Below are 22,770 nucleotides of genomic sequence, written 5' to 3'. Positions count from 1 at the left end.
AATATGAATATGTTTAGATGATGAAGTGGATTTATAATATTGTTGCGTTAGTAACATGGAAATAGGATTTGTGATGTATGAGAATATTTTGTGTTACGAAAAGTTATAAAATTAAAGCCTGCGGTTAGTACGTGATTGATAAGTTGAATGTTATATGAGCATGATGGATGTTAATGTCTGGCTTTTGAAGGTAGTAACATGTGGTTAGGGGTACTGGTTTTATGTGCATCGAGTTGTTTTTGTTTACCTTGTTGTCGTTTAAGTTGTTTGGAAGTAAAATCAAGTAGTTGTGTTTTCGATTATAGAGAGATTGTCTTTAAACTGTTATAACTTGAGATTCATAAATGATTTTAATGTGATTCCAATTGGAGGTGATAGCTTGTTCTTTTACGATTCTAACGATAGGTCACACGCCCAAAACGACCAAGAAATGAGTGAGTTATGGCTGTTTTACGAAAACTGGACAGTGCTGAGAAATGCGTAGGTACTCGATCGAGTAGCCTTGGTACTCGATCGAGTAAGGGGGAACTCGATCGAGTATGTCAGTTACTCGATCGAGTGGCCCTGGTAATTTGTTTTACGTGCTTCTGACCTTCACTTACTCGATCGAGTAAGTCACTTACTTGATCGAGCGGCCTGTACTCGATCTAGAGACCCCTGTTTTGGGTCATATGCTTACCCTTTGACTTTGTTGCATATTATGTTTAATTCAAAGGTGTTATTTTGCTCCTTTATGCATTGTTTTACATGTATGTTGGTTTGGATACGTAAGTTACCCAATCTTATGGGGCAGTGAGTGGCACCTTATGGTGAGTAGGAGTTCGGTGGGAGGCCATGAGTCATATGTGTTGTGATAGATAATGGAAAAAGAAAAGAAAGATTGGTATGGTTTATTGAGGCATGAAGCATATTTTGTGAGATGAGATGAGTGATATAATTGTGTGTTGAGTAATGTAAAAGTAAGTAAATGTGGGTAAGGGATGATGTGAGTTTATGGAACGTGAGAATGAAAAGATTGAAATGAGGGACGCAAATGGTGGCAACTTGAGATGTGTAAATAATTATGGAGGGAGATAGTTAGGAGTCGTGTGGGTTAAGGACATACATAGTGAAAGTTCGTTTTAAAGGGGGTTGAGAAGAGTGATATATATAGTGAACTTTGTGGAGACATGTCGCGAGGTGGAATTGCAGACAGTGATCTGAGTGAGTTTGGGAGATTTGGTTTATTAAGAGGTGAAACTACTGTGGGATTACCTTGGGCAATTAACGGTATGAAAAGAATTTTGATTTCTATAGATGTACAAAGGAGATGCAATTATCAAACAATAAAGTTGATTCTCTGGATGGATTAGTGGCAAGGGTGATTGATGGCATAATAAGAGAATATTTATGGTAAGAAAGAGTGAGATGATATCGATATGAAATAATGAGATGTGAGTTTTGGAGCAATGAGAAAGTAACCGGAACACTAAAGAGTTAGGTAGAAGTGATAAGGAGTTGAATGGTTAATTGATTTTGTCGAGTATAAAAGAAAAGAATGAGGGGAGTAAAACTAGGAAAATGTTGACTGGAGTTATGTGACATAAAAGTAAGGAATCGTCGATATGTATGATACTATCAAGAGTAAGTAAGTTAATGGTTATACCGAAGTTTCAGGACAACATGTTTAATCATGAGTTTCGAAGAATTAAGGGAGTAAGAAGTTGGTGGAGTATTTGCACGATACGAGATTTTTGGTGGAGAGTTAGATGATGATACAATTAAGGATAATATTGGGAAAAATGTTGAGGTAATTTTATTGATGGATTCGATGTTCGTTATTTGGGATGTTAACCAAAGATAGGAAAGAAATCGTGATGTTTAGAGATGAGTGTAAGAGGTTTGATGTCCGGACAGTGGTAGTGTTATGGTTTGTAACTAGTGGTTATGGGTGATGGTATATTAGAAAGGTAGCAATTCTCATAAGGTTGAGTTGGTAGAGACCTGATTGTTGTGTATGATTGTGAGAGAGTATAAGATGTGGTTAGATGAGGCGGATGTTAATAATTGAATAGTAATGGTATGGTTATACTTGGCAGGAGGTGATGGTTATGCGAATGGGAGAATATGTTATGAGGTGTATACGAGTTAAGCTCGGGTGAGAGGTAACTTTTATCAGGTGGTAACTTACGTGATCAGGACTGACCAGTTGGATGTAATTACGGGTCTATGATGTGTATAAATGTTTGTGTGAGGTTCTGACCTCACGGGAAGTGGTATGGTGTGATAATTATAAAGCTGTTATCTGAATGTTCTGTAATATATGTTGGACACGGTAATTTAATTGAACGATATTCAAAAAGGTAATAATTTGATTGATCTGGCATGACTGGTTATACTTGTATGTATTCATGATATATGTTTATCCGTGATATGGTAAGGGGATGATATTCATGAGCTTATTATCTGTTTAATTCATATAATATTTTGCATTGTGTTTTAGGAAAGTGGATTTGAGTAAGTTTTTCTTGTCCGAGAAGTTATGTTGAGTAAGTGTTTATGGGATTGTGTCTGTTGTGATGTCTATCGGTGTGGTTGTGGTGCCTCGGGTGGTGATCCGGGCACGGTACTTAGTGTTGTGACGCGGGTATTTTCGCACTGCGGTGTGGCTGTTGGTGGCAGTGTTGCAATGACGTCACCGGTTGTGGTGGAGTAGGCGAGATGATTATGATACGAGTTTTCGAAAGTACATATCTGTTAAACATAGATTGTTGTTTTGTTTGCTGCTGTCCCTTGTGAGTTTTGGTTGAACATGTAGACTGTCGTTTTGTTTGTTGATGTTTCTTACCAGTTAAGTTTTGGAATGAGGGTAGAGTATGGTATGAAAGAGAGTTGTATGTGTGTTCGTTGTTGTCATGGTATAGTGACATTCTGTTGATGGGACACAATTGTCAGAAGTTGTTACAGTATTTTTGATCTTGTTGTAGATGAGGCTTTGGTGCACATAGTCATGGCAAGTGAGTCGTAGAACATGTGTGGTAATGATCTGAAAGCTGCAGGTGGTTCATAATCGTTCGTTGAGACAGTGAGTGTAGGGTGTTGGGTAATAGTATCATGTTAAGTTGTGTATGAGTTTTGCGGTAATGAAAGAAAAGAACTTGAGGATCTAGTGTGAGTGTATGTAATAATTGTGGATCGTGAGTAATGAGTATGGAGATAGGTGCAGGTATAGAGGATTATGTCGTTTTGGCAGTAATAAGAAACAGTTGAAGTTTTAGGTTATGCTAAAGATTTTGAGGTATAGGTTAGGTGGTGTGATGAGTGAATTGAAGTATGAGAATTGTTTAAGTAAGAGAGCCTTAGATATATGCATGGCGAGTGTTTAGATTATAGGTGGTTATGTTTGACATGTGGTGGTAATGAAGATAATGAGAGGATATGACTAAGGATCGAGTATTAGTGAGTTACGAGGACGTAACATGTATCTTAAGAGGAGTAGGATGCGGCAAAGAGTGTTTGAGGGTTGTGCATGTTGTAGTATAAGTGGAAGTAGAGTGTTGGTGTAGCATAAATGATGGATATTTGATGTGATTGAATTTATTAAAGGTCATGGTCGTGTTTGTGGTAGTGTGATGTTTAGGAGTTTGATAGTGTTGACAGTCGGATGATGAGGTTATGAGTGTGAGTAAACTTCGAGGACGAAGTTCCTTTTAAGGGTGGTAGAATGTAACATTCCGTTTGATGTTTATGAGTATCTTGATACTGGATTGTTTCTAGTGGATGATATGTTACAGAGCTAGCAGCGTTTGTGGACGGTAGTTGGTTATGTATGGAGTTGGTGTCGTGAGAGATATATATGTGGTAGATACGATATCGTGAGTCATGTTGTGGAAGTAAACATAGTTAGTGGAGTGGGTGTTAAGAGTTCATGGTTTGTGTTTGGTCGAGTTCTTGAGTTCTTAGCTATGTTGTTGTGTCTTGGTCGAGTTAGTATGGTTGTTTTTATGTATGGGTTGAACTTCGGGGACGAAGTTCTCTTTAAGGAGGGAAGACTGTAGTACTACGGTTTTATGAGTCTTTGGGTACTCTATCGAGTAGGCCTTTCTCTGTCGAGTAAGGGTGTGTCGCGTTTAAAAATAGTTTCTGACCTGTTGGGTACTCGATCGAGTAACCTGGATACTCGATCGAGTAGGAGGCACTCGATCGAGTATGTAAGCTACTCGATCGAGTAGCCCGGTTTACGGGTAATGTTTTGACGGGTTTTATTAATAATGCGGGAATGATATATAAGGCTTTCGTCACTTTTCTCAAAACACTTTTACAATCTAATAACCTTCAAGAGAAGATTAGAAGTTACGTTGAATCATCCTCGACGCATTGTTAGCAAATCCCGGAGCTAGAAGTGTCGGATCCTGTCGTTCTTTACATCTTTGTGATCCTTGCGTCGGGCGTAAGATCTACGTACCGAATTTGTTATATTTAATTAAGTTTCGTTAAACCCTAATTTTGGGATTGGGGGTTTTCTATGTTTATGTTGATGTGGTAGTGATTGTATGATTATGTGTATAGGAGAAGGGTTCGTAGGGGAAAGGTTTTGATACAGCTGTTGAGACCGTCTGATTGTGTTGCTGTTCCAGGTAGGGTTTCCTACTCAGTATTAGTCCCATAATGCATGGTTGGTGTTGTGTAATTGCTGATTATTATCGTATTGGTTTTATGACGGTTGTTGATTGATTGCTGTTGATGGTTGTGGTTGTTTGTCTCTGGTTCTCGAGATGCGTTCTCGGCTGAGTGGAGTCACTTGCGGGAGTGGCTTCACGCCCTAGTTTCGCCCTCCGTGGAACCCGCCACGGGAGGGGATTTGCACATTAATGGGACAGGGTTATCGCTCGGTATGATGAGCGGGGATTTGGTGGGTACGGCTGCGGTCCCCCACTGGCAGGGCTGGTCCAGTGGATAGTCTGATGGAGATTGAGGAGTGGGTGTGCTTGTGTGTGTGACCGTTTGAGCTGTGTTGTTTGTTGTGTTGTTGGTTATATAAATTGTGTGATTAGTACTGACCCCGTTTAAATGTTTTAAAAACTGTGGTGATCCAATCGGGGGTGGTGAGCAGTTATTGAGCAGGTATGATATGATGCGTATGGGATAGATGGGATGAGTCATCACGTGGCAGTTAGAAGTCTTCCGGTTGTGTCAGACGATGTTTTATAGCTTTGATAGTTTTAGCAGTAGACCGTCTGAGAATCTTGTAATTCAGTTTACAGTTTTGGTTTTGATCATGTAATCACTTTAAACTATATTGTTATTTAAATTATGTTTTTTCATTGTCATTTGATTATCATTGCCTCGGGTAACCGAGATGGTAGCATTTCCATGCCTTAAGTGGTCCTGGTAAGGCACTTGGAGTATGGAGGTGTTACATATAGAGGTTTAGTCAAGTGGGTTTGTGACTCCAAAATTTCAGATTATTTTCAAACTTTTGAAAGTTCAAATGTTTAAGGTTTAAAGTTTGCATAGTTTTGACACTTAAAAACATTTGGTCGAAATTCCTCCTCCGTATGATAGTAACAGAAACCACAGTACAACGTACTATTGCATGGTTTTGCCATTACTTGATTTAAATGAGAATGTTACACTTACTCTTACACTTTTCGACTAAGGCTTGGAAAGTATCATTGTCTTGACTTCCTTGATTAGCTTGATCATCTTGAATCATTGTTGAAAGTTCATTTGATTGCTTCAATCACTAATCATTTCAACTAAGAGCAAACAATCAAATAACAAAGGACTTGGCATCATCAACCCAATGTGTTCTAACAGAATGACCTAACCGAACATGAGTTGTAACATCCAATCCAAATTTATACCAAAAATATCCGATAATAACACACCTTGGACTACAAATAACCAGCCTAACCCAATTTAACAACCAACATGACGAGGATAACATACTTGATATGACCTAACCTGAACCGAGGCGTGCCATACGTATCCAGAGAGCAGTTGAATCTGAAAAAAAAAAAGCAGAAACAAAATCATTACTAAGATTATCAAGCATAGTCGTATTCACAAGATTAAGCAACATCGAATGTTGCTAGGATAAACTGCCAGACTCCAATCATACAAGTATCTGCAAAAGGAAAATTTAACTTCATGATAAGAACATTCTTTGCCCTATAAAATTTTTTAAGTATTATAATGAATGTCTTGATATGTGTGTATTGATCAGATGAATCAGTTTGAATAAAAGATTAGGGAAGGACAATGAATTGGTATCCTGATGTTGGCAAGCTTGCTATCATCCCCTCTATAAAGGTGGCTCCTCCACAGCCGCCACCACCTATGGAAGAGTACGAAGCTGAAGAGAAGCAAGAAATGAGGTCAAACATGCCCAAAAGGGCCAAACTTGGAACCCCACCACCACCACCACCACCACCACCTAATTTAGCACTTCTTAGACCAATTAGCAGCAGCCCTTCTCATCACCAAAACCGCCTAGACCACCATTATCGATGCCAAGAAAAACTTCCAGTGACGTGACAAATGGATGGGGTCCAAATAAAGACAGAATTAAACCAATTAAAGAGGTTGGCAATGAATGCACTTCTTCTGGTAGGCGTAATGGGGATGACATGGATGACAGAAGACCAAGGTATCGAGCTACTGTGTGGGATCAGCTGAAATCAAGTTCTTTTCAGTAAGCTTCACCATCCAGTAAACAAAAACTTTTAAACTGTATATAACTATGTGTATAGTTTGTTTATCAGCTTGCCAGTTTATTGCAGATGGATGAGGACATGATGGAGAGCCTGTTTGGGTGCAATTCTAGTGCAAAACAAAAGACAGCCAACTAAGAAGGAATTTGGTGCTCCTGCAGAGAAACAAAACAGGGTTTTAGATCCGAACAAGTCCCCAAACATAGCAATACTACTACGAGCATTGAATGTTACAAAAGATGAGGTTGCTCACGCCAGCGTTTTAAATCGCAGCATCGGTTGCAATCAGGGTCGCCGACTCGCCGTGTCACGGGCTCGCTTGTCGCAGTCAATTTTTTGTGTAACAATGTTTTATAAGTTTATTTATATACTAGTTTGAATGTCCGTGCGTTGCAACGGGGTAATAAACTTATTTATAAATGCAAAAAAAAAAAACGTTATAAGGATTTAATGTTTACATTCTATGTCTAATGATTGCTTTACATATTATTAAAATATCTCTTTCAAAAAAAATAAAAGATTAATATATACGTGGGTTAACTCTTATTTATAATCATATAATCACCCTACCTTATACTAATCTTTCGATGTGGGACAATTCTATTATTTATATGTAATATATTCACCAAACTTGGATTATTTTTCTGATGTGGAACAATTCTACTATTTATACATAACTAGTATTGGTGCCCGGCTTCGCCCGGGCTACCTTTAATTACCATTATTTTTTTTTTCATTAAATAAAATAACTCAAAGTTGCATAATCTATAAATTTATCATTAATATATTTTTTATAACATATTCACTACTCCTGCTTTAAATATTTTGCTCTTATTAGTGAAACAATAGTAATAAAATTTCACTACTTGCCCATAATCATTATTACTTTTACTACTCTCGCCGTAATTATTGTTATTGTCACTACTACCGCATTAATGTTGATAATTTCGCTATTCCCGCCGTAATTATTGTTACTTTAACTATTACCGCATTAATATTGATTATTTCACTACTCCCGTCGTTGTTTCTACCACTTTACTAATCTCGCTAATAATATTGTTACTTTTACTATTCAAATGAGTGATTACTATCATATAACTATGTCAATGATACTACAATTATTTTCTTTACTCACGAAATACTTTTACTACTTATGCATGCAATTTTAAGAGAATTATATATTTATATAAATATATTACATATATGCATTAAATCAAATCGAAAGAATTATGCAATATTATATACTATGGAATCTAACTTGAATTATTTATAACCTACTTATATTATATTTTTGTATGTTAAATAATTAACATCTCTATAAAGTTTAATAAAATTGCATAGATTTTAAATTTAATATATAATTTTATGATGATAATAACTAATACCATAAGTGTGCATGTTTATACTAATTAATTATTTTATTTTGAGGAAATTGACCATATTCTAGTCTTCTATAAATATTTAGGAAAATTACCAATCATCTTCTTTCTTTTATTCTCCTTGAAATTGACCATCTTAATTAATTATTTTATTTTAAGAAAATTGACCATCTTAATTAATTATTTTATTTTAAGGAAATTAACCATGTTTTAGTCTCTTACAAATATTTAGGAAAATTATCAAGCTTCTATATAATTTAATTCTAACCCAAACAATATAATATTTGCATTGAGATCCCTTAATCGGGTCCATCACACGGTGCTAGTGATTTAAAACTATATGGTATAATTAATTTGTATAACTTTCTTTAATTACATTGAAGTCCCTTGGTTTCTGGAATTAATATATAGTATTGATATATATTCATCAAACCTGCATTATTTTTCAATGTGGGACAAATAACATACTCAGAATTACACTATCTTTTTTCCACTAAGTTCGACATCCAACTAGATCCTGAATACCAAATACGGACAATTGCTACTCATTATATCTAATAGTTATATTTAAATTTAATAATATGATCAAGTACTCTCCATTAATATTTGTACGTTGTTTTTCTTCAAAAAAAAAAATTCATAATTGAGATACAAAAATTTTCCGTGGTATACCTTAATTTTGTCAGATTTTTCGTGTTACCCCTACTTTTAAGAATCTGCCTACGGTACCCTTGAGGTTCCATTTTTTTGCCCATGGTACCCCCTAATGTAAAGGTTATTAAATGGACGTTAAGTTTGATGGTGTGACAATAAAATAAAGATTAAAAAATAATTCCCCTTTATTGTTTTATTGGTACGAATATCTCTCTCTTTTAAATGCAAATTTAATTAACTATATCATTATAATATTAGAAATTTCTCATGGTAACTTTGAACTTTGATAGATTACACATGGTACCCCTAATTTTAAGTTTCTACAAATGGTACCCTTGTGTTCACCTTTTTCTTTCTCAGAATACCATTTGACAACTTCCGTCATAAGCCCATTACTCTTATGACTTGGTACGCCTTTTTCTTTTGTTATCTATTACACAAACACTTCATTATCTAATTCCTAAATCCATATTTTATTTAATAAACTAACATTTAATACCTAAATTACAAAACACAAATAGCATGGCATGCTCAATTACTCATCTAGTTACTCATATGAGTAATAGCGTTATGAAAATAAAGTAAACACAAGGGTATTATATGTAGAAACTTAAAATTAGGGGTATTATGTGTAATCTACCAAAATTCGAGGGTATCATGAAAAAATTTCGTTATAATACTGACCATTTTATCGCTCTTTATCCCACCTAAAAAAAATGTTACAACTTTAAAAATTTAACATTTAATTCAAGATTATGTTTAAAGTCTCTTATATAATAAGTATACTTTGAGAGATTAATATATTTGGGGTGATACCTAAGTTCCAAGGATAAATCCTATTTATAATCATGGGATCACCTCAAACATGATAATCTTTTGATGTGGGACAATTTAACTATTTATACGTAGTATATATTTATCACACCTACATTCTTTTTCAATGTGAGACGAATAACATATTTAAAAGTACACCATCTTTTTTGAACCTAATTTGACATCCAACCCGATTTAATAATAAGTAAATACTATATTATCTATTAATATTCATACATTTGTTTTCTATTTTTTTTATCATAATAAAAATGTGCAAATGATATGAACCTATACTCTAATGATAGAATTTTTTTTAACACAATTCTAATTATATTATTTAAACGTAGTATATTTATCATACCTACATTATTTTTTAAATGTGAGACATATAAAATCAATAGGTAGAAAATATAATGATATAAACTTTTAAGAGCACTCCAAGACAGTACTTAAGATACTCAAATGATTTTGGGTTGATGCCTAAGTTCCAAGGATGCCTCTTATTTATAATCATGGAATCACCTACCTTATGTTATATTTCGATGTGGGAAAATTCTTTTTTTTTATATGTAGTATATTTATCACACTTATATTATTTTTCAATGTGGGACATATAACATACTATAAAATACACCATCTTTAATATGTGCAAATTATATGAAATCTATACATACTCTAATGATAGCATTTCTTAACATGAATCTAATAATATTATTTTCATAATTGTTTTACTGACATTATTTCTTTAGTTTTGTATTTTTTGATTTTCTTGCTTATGTTCTTAACTCTTCCCCGGTAGTTCCCAACGATTTCTACTTTATTTTTTTATATCATATCGTAATGATTGAAAATCTTAAGAGCTCTTTAAAACAATATTTATGAGACTCAATTTTTTTGGGTGGATCATAAGTTCCAAATATGCCTCCTATTTATAATCATAGGATCACATCACCTTGTACTAATCTTTCGATGTGGGACAATTCTACTATTTATATGTAGCATATTCACCGCACCTACGTTATTTTTCAATGTGGGACAAAACATACTAAAAAGTACACAATTTTACATATTACGAAGTACACCATCTTTATTATGTGCAAAAAATATGAAATCTATACTCTAATGATAGCATTTTTTACCACAAAGCTAATTATATTATTTTCATAATTTTTTTAACGATATTTTTTTGCCAAATAAAATGTAAAAGGTTGAGATAAAAATTGGAAATATCACTTAAATATAATTTAGGAAATATACATATTATAATAATTAAAAGATTCTCTACTTTATTTTTTACATTAAAAATTATACTTTCCTAAATTGATTTTTGATGATGTGGACGCTCTCAGATCGCTCGAAAAAACTCTCTTTTATATAGATATATAGATTAAAAATTATACTTTCCTAAATTGATTTTTGATGATGTGGACGCTCTCAGGTCGCTCGAAAAAACTCTCTTTTATATAGATATATAGATGTTTCTAATCATCAATCTATCAATCTATCTATCTATCTATCTATCTATCTATCTATCTATCTATCTATCTATCTATCTATCTATCTATCTATATTAATAAAGGAAACATTTTTCGAGCGATTACAAAGAGTCCAGCTCTCATAAAACACTACTAAATAAATTAATATTTGAAATTAGTTAAAGATAATGTTTTAAAGTTGTCCAACATGTTAAAAATTAGAAGTTGATCGTAAGAAAAGTTGATGAATGATATTAGGTATCACCGATATACCTAAACGAATGCACAATACATAAGGTTTTTACCCTATATAAATACCTAGCCCTAATTTACAAACCAAAATTAAAAGACATCTTATTTCTCTTTTAGCTTTTCAGATTTGTTTTTTCCTATGTGCAGAATGAACTTTTTGTTTGTGAATGTGTATATTAATTGTTATTGTTATGTTAATGTCGTGTTTGCTTATTACACTAATTGATGTATCATAAATTTTCACCTCAAAGTTGCCAACGAGATCCGCACCAAAAAAAAAAAAAAAGAGTTGTCAACGAGATTAACTCCAGTTTTTATGTGTTGGTTTTCACATTCTATTCAGGTAACAACGTAGTTTTTGTATGTAAGTCTACTATATACGAGTAGGTTTTTTATGCATATAATTAATCTTATGGATCAAAGTACGTGCATTATTTTTTTTATTTGTTTTATAGGGTCACATATTGTGGAGCATCATTTTTGAAGAGTCTACAACAAGAAAGAAGATCAATTATAATATTTACTAGTTGAGATCCCGTGCTAAAGCACGGCATTAGAGAGTTAAAGCGTGATATTTGTGAGCTTGACTTGTATAGTGGAGATTTAAGATATTTATATAAATGAGTTGTACTTATAATAAGTTCTAATGTACGTTATAATGTTAGTGATATATTAAAAAAAATGTATTATTTAAAGAACTTTTAGATTAAATTATTTTTGTGCGAGCTTTTTATTATTATTACAAATAATGAAAACCGATTATTATTCAAAAATATACTCTAATATAAGGGTCACTACTAATAGGGGATATGATCATTGAGTTAAAAATAAAATGTAAGTAAATCGCATATTAACTTTATAAACGGAAACAAATATAAAAATAATACGACACGTTTATGCTACCATCTCAGCAAAAAAATATTCATAAATAAGTATATGATACCATCTCAATATATTTTGTACGACATGTTTATGCTACCATCTCTGCTTCATCAAAAGATCTTAACTATGGAGAGGTTGTTAGGGATATATTGAAAGATTTTATTGAGTAGTATAATTAGGAATGTATTTGTGGGAAGAATATAAATTCAGCAAAAGATTAATTAGAAAATATAAATTTAATTGGCCTTTTATTTGACCCAAAAGATTATGATTAAAGTATTTTATGAATAAATAACAGTACGTAAATGATTTGAAATAAGATCTTTTTATGATATCAGTATATTATAATGATATGTATATCCTTAATTTTGGTGCGTTAGTACATAAATGATTTGAAATAAGATCTTTCTATGATATTAGTATATTATAATGATATGTATATCCCCAATTTTGGTGCGTATGTTAATTAACCTTTATTAGAAGGATATATAAATCGTAATAATTTTGCTGTATATCCACAATTTTGGCGCATATCTTAATTAACAATTATCCCCAGGATATGTAAACCATTAACCTTTATTGCAAAGATATGTAAAATTTTTATATTTTTAGTAGCATAGATTTTAGTGGACTTGTTTATGTTATAGATTATTTGACAGTGTACACTAAGCCCATCATAGTAATATGTAAAAAAAAGGCCCACTTATTATAGGTATGAACATTTAGGCGGGAAAAAGTTTTAGTTTTCTTATTCTTTTAGTTTTAGGGGATGAGTATAAGGTAAGCTCAATTGGTCAAACTTAATTAAGTTCGTGAATCCCCCCTACTACTAAGAAAGACATCTAGCTAAATAACGTAACAAGTAAAAAAAAAATTCATTACATTATTATCTTTTCAATCAATATATTCTTATAATTAAATTCTAATCTTTTAATTAAAATTCATACTTATGACTTTTTCATTAAAATCTATAATTTATTATACAATCATTTTCATTTTCATATTTTTCATCAGCTACACTCTAAAATTACGCAAATATGCTTCTTATGTAGTCTTTAACATAATTATTGTCATCACTTACACCCTAAAATTACGTAAATCTGTTTCTTATATTATCCTTCATCAGTTACACTCTAAATATGGTGTACATTTTAAAGGACGTAACAATTTTTTTTATTTTTTTTATTAAAAGTAAGAAAAATATTAGTCTAACTATTCGTAAATCGTCTTTTTAAGTGCTTAGTACATTATTTTTACCTGTTTTTCTTATGAGGTTATATGTGTTTTAATTAGATTTTACATTTTTACATCGCTTAATTGTAATTTAATGTCATAAATTAGTTTCATGGAATGATATATCATTACAGAGTTAATTTTTATAGGAAAGTAATAATGGTTTAAGGCAAAAATAACTTAACTTAAAGTGTCTTTTGATGGTAATAAACTTTCATTTTCTAGCTCTTACTAAGATTATATTAGTACATTATAACATTAAAGGTACAGATAATTTATGCAATTAATTTAATGAGAATGTCTCTTTATAAAACAAAACTAAAAAATACCGTGTTATAGCACGGGGATCTACACTAATTTGTTAATATACTTCAATAGTCCATATATATGATGATTTTATTTTGGAGTTCATAGTGAAATTTCTTTATTAGTGTATGAATGTATGATCACGTTAATGTGTTATTGGCGTTCTATGGCATTTGTTGGTATTGGCACATCTTTAGTAACTCAAAACAAATGTATTATAGGATTTGTAATTTGCACTATTGGTGGAGTTGGAAGTTGTATCCAAGTCAACCTCCTATGTCTACTCAGATTATACAAATTATTAGTCAACTCATCAAATACGTCTTTTTCAAATCTAACGTTTTGGTTTGTATTAATTGAATTATACCCAATTTTATTACAGCAGATGTTAAGATTACTAATTAATTACTATCTTCTTGGTTTGTATGAATGTATTATACCAAATTTTATTGGATGTTGTAGACTTGTAGGGAACTCCACACAGCTTTATATATGAATTTGACGATGCGTGATTCATGAATTATAGAAGATTTATTTAAGTAGGACTAGGAGACATTATTTATTTGTGTATAGAAACGCTTTTTACATTACAATTTAATTAGTACGTAATCTTACCCCATGTCTATTACTTCTTTTGGTCTCGGTCATTTGTCTGGAAAGAGGGGGTACCAGTTATTGGATGCGAAGTGAACTAAATTGAGTGTGAGGGATTAAGGTCCTATTCTTTTGGACTTAAAGTCACTTAATTTAAGTTCACTTCAGATCCTATAAGTTAAGTTCAGTTCAATTCAGATCCTATAAGTTCAGTTCAGTTCAGATCCTGTAAGTTCAGTTCAGTTCAATTCAGATCTTATAAGTTCAGTTCAGATCCTATAAGTTCGATTCGATTCGATTCGAGATCCTATAAGTTCGATTCATATCCTATACCTCACTTAATTTAAGTTCACTTCGATCCTATAAGTTCGATTCGATTCGAGATCCTATAAGTTCGATTCGATTCGATTCTATAAGTTCGATTCGATTCGAGATCCTATAAGTTCGATTCGATTCGATTCGAGATCTTATAAGTTTAGTTCGAGATCGTTAGTTTCAAATCCAAAAAAATGGGCCTTAAATTACTATCAAAGCCACTTCCAAAATAGAAAAATAAACAATTGACTGAGACTCTTATTTTGTAAGTAATCATAAAAAAAAAAGTATAGATACTCCATTAATTTCGTTAATATTTATACAAAAAGTAAATGTAAATAATTAAATTAAACGAAAGACTTATAACAAAAAGATACTACTCTCACGTCACATAAAATTGGCAGCGGACTAAAATTCTTGGCTAATGGTCAAGATATATGCGTATAAGTTACTACAAACGTGGTGGTAAGTGACAAAGTTTTATGTCCATGTTATAAACTTTCAGAAGGTAGCAGGATTTCAACAGTAGCACAATTTTCTATGACTAAATAAATTTTCATTGATCAAAGTCTAAGTTGGTTTAAATGGAGAAAGTAACTAATATGAGAACCGATTTGCACAAAATTCTGATATAAAACTATGAATATCTAATACATGTAACTATATGTCGTTGGAGATATTGTTGCTCAAGACGAAATCTATTTAACATTATTGTGGTTAGTGTATAAGACAATCTCCTATGATTAATGAAATATATGTAAAAATTGATTATATTTTTGTTGTTGTAAAGGCCGGGTTCTTTTTAGATTTACTTCCGTCTACCAAACATTCTTAGTAAATCAGTCTCAATCCAATTCATGGACTATACAACCAGATGTATATGTTGTACGGTGTAGAACCTGAGCTTTGTGTCAAAGTATCCGAGCTTTATATTAAAGAATATGAGCTTTATTAGAAAGTATTGACTTCATTCATTTACACATTAGCTCAGAAAGAATACATGTAAGCTCGAATTCTTATACTTGGTTGTACCATGCTTATGGTACAACTGGATGTATAATCCTATTTGTGGTCTCAATCATCTTTACGGATTTCAAATAGTCTTATTATTATTGATTATTATTGAAAGAGTTTTTCTAACATGTGCCTTTAGGGCACATGATAATAAGTTAAGTAGGGGAAGATTTTCAAGATTATATCACTAATTATGGTAAATATGAGTTTCAACTCTAATTTATCATGATATATTCTCAACAATATTTCCCTAATTATATTATTATCATGTGTCCTAAGGGCACATGTTAGAAAATCCGCTATTGAAAATAAGTCATTCTGACTATAAAAACCCTTTATCTCCTTTATTCACCTGCACGGAGAAATAAAATTCCATTTAATCACATTAATATATGATAGATGTACAATTAGTTGATCAGAGCATTGATCTTATATATGGGCAGAACACAACAAAAAGCAAAGCAGCATATTGTTTCGATCGTGAACACACTTTTAGTTACTACACTATGCCCGACAGAGGATTACAAGTGGGCCCGGCATCGTCGGCCATTAAATCTAGTACATATATATAAAGTAGGAACTTTTCGAGCGATATTAGAGAGTCCCAACTATTTTAGAATTCCTATATATAAAATAATTTTTATATAAAATTATTATCGTTATCCTAATAAGTGTAGATCTAGCTTTTTCCTCTTAATAATTTATGAGAAAATTATCCTAATCGAAGTAGACTAAGGCCTCGTTTGGTTGATCCCAGAATTGAATTGACACAGGAAAATCCAAATCGTGTGAATTGTTTTCCTGTATGCAAATTCACATGATTTAGGAAAATTCGTTTGGTTACGCATGTAGGAGTTCAATTCCACCGGAATTGTCGACTACCTAGGGGGTAGGTAATCCAATTCCCCCAGTATGTAGGCATTCGAAATTCTTAGGAAAATTGGATGCCTACATTTTGCCAAATATTTGGCAACCAAACACTCCCTCCTTTTTGTAATTCATGGGATTTCCCAATTCCCATGATTTACAAAGGCAACCTGTGACATCCCGCGATAACGCGGAAAAAAGATAACTTATAAATTCAAGCGGAAAATAGGAAATTTTTGAAACTTTTAAAATTTAAGCGCGGGTTCATTAAAACCCAAAACATAAATAAAGAATGCGGAAATAAAGTTTAAATTATACAAACGTGATAATCAAGGTGAGGGAAAATATATCCCTCGAATGACAATACAATAAAAGGTAAATCTAAGCAATCCTAATAAACCAACTACTAGGCCAAAGTGCTCGCTAGCTCACACATGTCTTCACCCCATTGATACACCAACTAATACATGTCATTCATGTAAACATGAACGCCACAGTCAGTGGGGAGTAACTCAAGGTTCTCCCAGCCACAAAATGTCAAAATGAACACAACAAAGAACTCAATTAGATAAATCATGTAATATTCTTACAAAAGATATGAACATCGAGTTTATATATTTAAACATATCAATTAAATGAGATGGAATACGATAGATCAATATTAGCATAATGGAGACTCACTATTCATGTGAAATAATTAATTAATATAAAAGATAAAAATACGGTCATTTATGCAAAAGCACGCATTTCAAGGAATTACAACATAGATATGAGATTAGAATCCGAATCATGTGAACAGTTAAGTAAGGGATCAACCAATGCAAATCACAAGAATAGAAACCGTAGCCATTACTTGGAAAACCACTTAGCAGACATTGCATGGGACGTGGCTACTAATGTCACATTCATACATATGGCTTGCATCTCACCATAAGAACGGATGGGAGCATCAATCCCGACGCTCATATCGCAACTAGAGGGCTTATAGCTCACCCCTAGTATCTGATAAGACCAAGACAAACAACACAAGGCATAACTCTTGCCTTGAAGACAAATACCAATATCTATAACCAAGCAAGACCTTTACAACTCATATATAAATATATAATTTTCCTGGTAGGACGACAATGGTACTCCCAAGACTCAGTCCTAGTCTAAATCTGGCCAGACTCTCGGGACAGTACAGTTCCCGATTCGACATGCGGCAGAACAGTCCGCATCCAAGACCCAAACCCTAAATCGGAAATCGAGAATCCACAGTCGGCAGGACAGTCCGAAAGAGGCGGAAGATATGAGCTAAACCCACAATCGGCACTACAGTCCGAAAGAGGTGTAAAGATAAGTCAAGCAATACGGTATAGCATAAAAGCATTATCAAGAATACGACTCAACCAAGCGATACGAATCAACTTGGAAAGAGACTAATATGTGTATAATGAGCAAATGATAATCCAAGTAAGACTATCCAAGTTAAGTTATACTCGTAAACATGAATTAATAACTCATTTCTTAAATACTTGCCACTTGAATAAAAATGTAAATAAACGGAATGAACCATTTCTAATAAGCAAAACAAGAATTTAAATATAAATGATTCAAATGTAAGATAAGCCATTTATTTCTTACAAAGCGTAAATAATCGAATTAAACGCGTATTATAAAGAAAGCACGTCATTTCATATATAAATGAAACAATTGAATAATGAATTCCACAATTATAATTCATGTGAGAAAAATATCTAAATGAGCGATATTTAACAACTTATATTATATAAAACACGAGACTGAATTTAAATATATCAAAAGAACTAAACTAGGCGCCTAAAGCAACCCATGACCACTACTCATTGGCACCATTTGGGCACCCTTTTTTTTTCAAACCTCACTACCACCCACAAACTGTGTCCTGGCAGCCCATCACTCAACCTAGGGACCCGAGACAACCAACCCGCGAAGCTGCCCTGCAAATCGTGCCTAAACAGGGGCGGGGCAGCCACATACTCTGCCCAAAGCAACTCGAACACAAGTAAATTTCAGCCACGAACCACCCCGATGCAGGCCCAAAACAGGCCGTGAACAGGCCACCACTCGACTGCCCACAACCAACGGCCCTGTCATCCCCAATACAGCCCACAAACCATCACATGTCCGTCTCAAAAATAGTACCGAAATAGCCCGTTACGACTCCAAAGAAACACCTAAAACAGACGACCCAAACATTTTACTCACGGTTCCAAAAAGCCACTTTATGACCATCTTACGACGAAAATTTAAGCATGATAAAGACGGGATTTCTCACCAACAACCAACCCATTTCACACATATATATGTACCCAAGATATGAACTAACAAATTGACTCGAACTAGCAACAGAATCGACACCCATAACGCACAAAAAAAGGTCATATGCGGTTCAGCTGCACCAACGTTCAAAACTCATCAGTAAAAAAAAGCTGTCCTAGTGAGTTGTTACTCGGTTTACCCAAAAATACACAGCGATTATATACAAAGATTCCACAGCACCTTTCCAATTGTAATCTGTCACTCTAATAAATAAGAAACTACACATCAACACCCTTGATAATTGGATGCCTTGGAATCAAACTACCTTTTGCATTTTAATTTCCAGCTAAAATTAGCAAGACAAGAACCCCGCAGGGGAAACGTATGGTCATGACTGAGCTATACTTGCCATGAGGTCTCAAAATCAAAATAGAGCATACAAGTGAGTAAAGCGTAAAGAAACAAACTTTATCAAACAAGGGCACGAAAAATGACACATAAGACGGAATTTCGACATTTTTGTCGAGTAACCTATCACCGTTACCTTAAACGCTCCTTATTCTTCGAATAAATGGTCCACAAGGCACGAGTCTCACTCCGGGTCTTCGAATCCTTCATCAAAGGGCAAGAAAATGTTGGAAAAAATAGAAGCAGTAACTAGAGAAGGACCAGAAATACCGAATATGAAAGGTAGTGACGTGGTGCGGAACCACTACCTTGAAAACTATTATTCCGGTACGACCGTGGTGGCGATCAGCAATGACCGGTAGTTCCCCAAGGATTACACTACTGCTGCCCTTCAGAATCGCCCACTCGAAACTGACGGACCTGGAACTGATCAGAACTATACCCAAAAATTTTGAGAAGAGAGAAAGAGAAAGAAAAGAGGAAGTGTGTGTAATGGTGTGTTGATCTGCAGGGGACTGGTGCTGTATTTATAGGAAAATACAGACGGTTTTAGGAGCAAAAACGATCTCCTAAAACGCAGCCTTCAACCCGGAATAGTGGGAGTAAGACTTTCTCCCACTAACAGACTGGTTGACTGCCACACAAGTCCAGATGAACCTGGACAAAGACACACACACAGGACCAAAAAGGTAAAAGAGGGCCTTTGGCCCGCCCCGCAGGGGCTCTACCCAAACCCAAACCCGAGCCCGAGCTCGAGCCGGGTCGGGCCGGCGCGCGCGCGCGTGTGTGTTAGACCTAAACCCACAGGCCCAACAAACACAACAAAACCCACCTTGGTCCATTCTCTTATCCATACAAAGGACAAAGGGATATATAAATCCCACAACTTTGTTTTTCACCACCGATGTGGGATACATAACAAAGCATAAAGTGGAATTGCCTTTTCTCAAGGCATCAAATCCAACAATCCCCCACAGATGGCTAAGAGAAAAGGAAAGAAATTTCTGAGTAAAGGAAGGATTGGATACTTAGGTATCAATATATTTCGATTTGAATTGACACTTTAGTGAAGTGAGGAAACAACTTACTTACAGCGAGAGAATATCTTGTGATTTGAATTCCTAACTGAGCTTCAGTCGATACCCCCCACAACACATATCATACCTTCGAATTTGATCGTTCCGCGATTTCAGAGTGCAACGCGCTCTTTAGAGCTTATGCGTTACCTTGGTACTAATAGATGTGTTCACAAGACTTCTCATAGTCTTGGGATCATCACAGCTACGTAGGTGGCTCAAGTGCTTCCCAGTAGCACTTCTCACACGAGCCATTAAGGACATAAGTCCAACCTGGTGTATAATTCATCAAGTGCGTCTCAAAAGCACCACCATAAAGGCTATGAATCATACTACACCATAGGAATAGAAACTTTGGACCTAGTCAGACATCAATCTTGACTTAAGGACCTAAGCCCCATTCCCCTCGACGTGTCAACGACTAATCTCTTAGTCAGCCCCTTAGTAAAGGGATCGGCAAGATTACTTTCGGACTTCACATAGTCCACAGTAATCACTCCGTTCTCAAGGAGTTGTTTAACTGCAGCGTGCCTTATTCGCATGTGTCTCTTTTTCGCATTATAGACACTATTCTTTGCAACGCCAATAGCGACTTTTCGAGTCACACAAAGATGGAGACCGGTGTAAGCCGTCCTCCCCATACTGGTACATCAGCCAATAGGTTTTTCAACCACTCAGCTTCTTGTCCTGCCAACTCAAGAGCTATGAACTCCGACTCCATGGTAGAGCGTGCTATACAAGTCTGTTTAGAAGACTTCCACGATATGGCACCTCCACCCATGGTGAAGACATAACCACTAGTAGAACAGATCTCATCGTTACCTGCAATCCAATTTGCATCACAATATCCTTCAAACACAGCAGGAAATTTACCATAATGCAAACACAGATCAACTGTTCCTCTTAGGTATTTTAACAAGCGACGAAGAGCATTCCAGTGTTCAATGTTAGGGTTATGTGTATAACGACTCAGTCTACTAACTGCATATGCAATATCTGGTCGAGTACAGTTCATCAAAAACATCACACTACCTAGGATTTTAGCATACTCTTCTTGGGAAACATTGTTACCCGAGTTTTTACACAAATGTATACTATAATCATAGGGTGTTCTAGCAGGAACAACATCAAAGCAGTTAAACTTTTTCAACACTTTTTCAACATAATGAGATTGACTTAGACATATTCCATTGGGGTTTCGGATGACCTTAACTCCTAGGATAACATCAGCTTCTCCTAAGTCCTTCATCTCAAAATGTGATGACAAAAATTCTTTGGTTCTAATTATCACCTCCAAATTATTACCAAGTATTAACATGTCATCAACATATAGGCATATAATTACACAATCAGATCCCATCAATTTTGAATAAACACATGAATCAGAATTGTTAACCACATACCCATTACTTATCAAAGTGTTGTTAAATTTTTCCTACCACTGTTTAGGTGCTTGTTTCAGTCCATAAAGCGACTTGTTCAGTTTACACACTTTACTCTCTTGACCCTCAATCACAAAACCTTCAGGTTGAGACATGTAGATCTCTTCCCTTAGTTCACCATTCAAAAAAGCAGTTTTAACATCCATCTGATGTATAACAAGGTTATGAATAGCAGCTAAGGCGACAAGAGTCCTAGTAGTCGAAATTTTGGTCACAGGAGAGTAAGTATCAAAATAATCAATACCCTTCTTTTGTGTAAAGCCTCTAACTACAAGTCTAGCTTTGAACCTCTCTATTGTACCGCCAGGTCTCATTTTGTTTTTAAAGATCCATTTACTTGTAATGGGTTTACTACCTTTAGGTAAATCAGTCAACTCCCAAGTCTGATTTGACACAATAGAGTCAAGTTCACTTTTAATAGCGTCTTTCCAAAAATTAGCATCAATGGATTTCATTGCCTCACTATAGGTTTTTGGGTCATATTCTATTAAAAAGGCTGAAACAAACTCATCACTAGCACAAACAGTGTATCCAAGTTCAGACAACATAGTTGTATCATAATCATCACCAAAGTTCTTTGGGCATCTAGGTCTTTTACTTCTTCTAGGTTCAACAGGAACATCAATAGAAGTGCTACTACTACTAGCATGTGAAGACAAATCATGAGATGCAACAGATAAACTAGGAGATGATACAAAAGTTTTCTGAAAAGGAAAAACATGCTCAAAGAATTCGGCATCTCTAGCCTCAGATATAGAACGGTCACTCAAAGACATAAATCTATAAGCAGAGCTATTTTGAGCATAACCTATAAACACACAATCATAGGTCTTAGGTCCAACGGTAGGTCTCCTAAAATCAGGTAAGCCCACTTTAGCTAAACACCCCCATACCCTAAGGAAGCTCAGGTTAGGAGGATAGCCCTTCCAAATCTCGTAGGGTGTCTTGTCAATTTTCTTATGAGGTACACGGTTAAGAATGTGACAAGCTGAAAGAATTGCTTCCCCCCACATATCGTCAGATAGGCCAGAACTTAAAAGCATAGCATTCATCATTTCTTTTAAGGTTCTATTTTTACGTTC

At 34.4% G+C, this 22,770-nt stretch overlaps 1 protein-coding gene across 1 annotated transcript in view; it reads left to right on the top strand.

Moving 5' to 3' along the window:
- The window catches only part of LOC141641723 (uncharacterized), a 34,585-nt gene extending 28,066 nt beyond the window's left edge, over positions 1-6,519 (top strand). Inside the window, exon 4 of the mRNA XM_074450375.1 lies at positions 6,235-6,519. Within this exon, the coding sequence (XP_074306476.1) occupies positions 6,235-6,519 (285 nt within the window). The remainder of the gene's footprint in view (positions 1-6,234) is intronic.
- Positions 6,520-22,770: the final 16,251 nt, after the last annotated feature.

This window comes from Silene latifolia, chromosome 2 (assembly GCF_048544455.1).
Source record: "Silene latifolia isolate original U9 population chromosome 2, ASM4854445v1, whole genome shotgun sequence".
Taxonomy (NCBI): domain Eukaryota; kingdom Viridiplantae; phylum Streptophyta; class Magnoliopsida; order Caryophyllales; family Caryophyllaceae; genus Silene; species Silene latifolia.
This window is presented reverse-complemented; position numbering and strand designations above follow the sequence as displayed.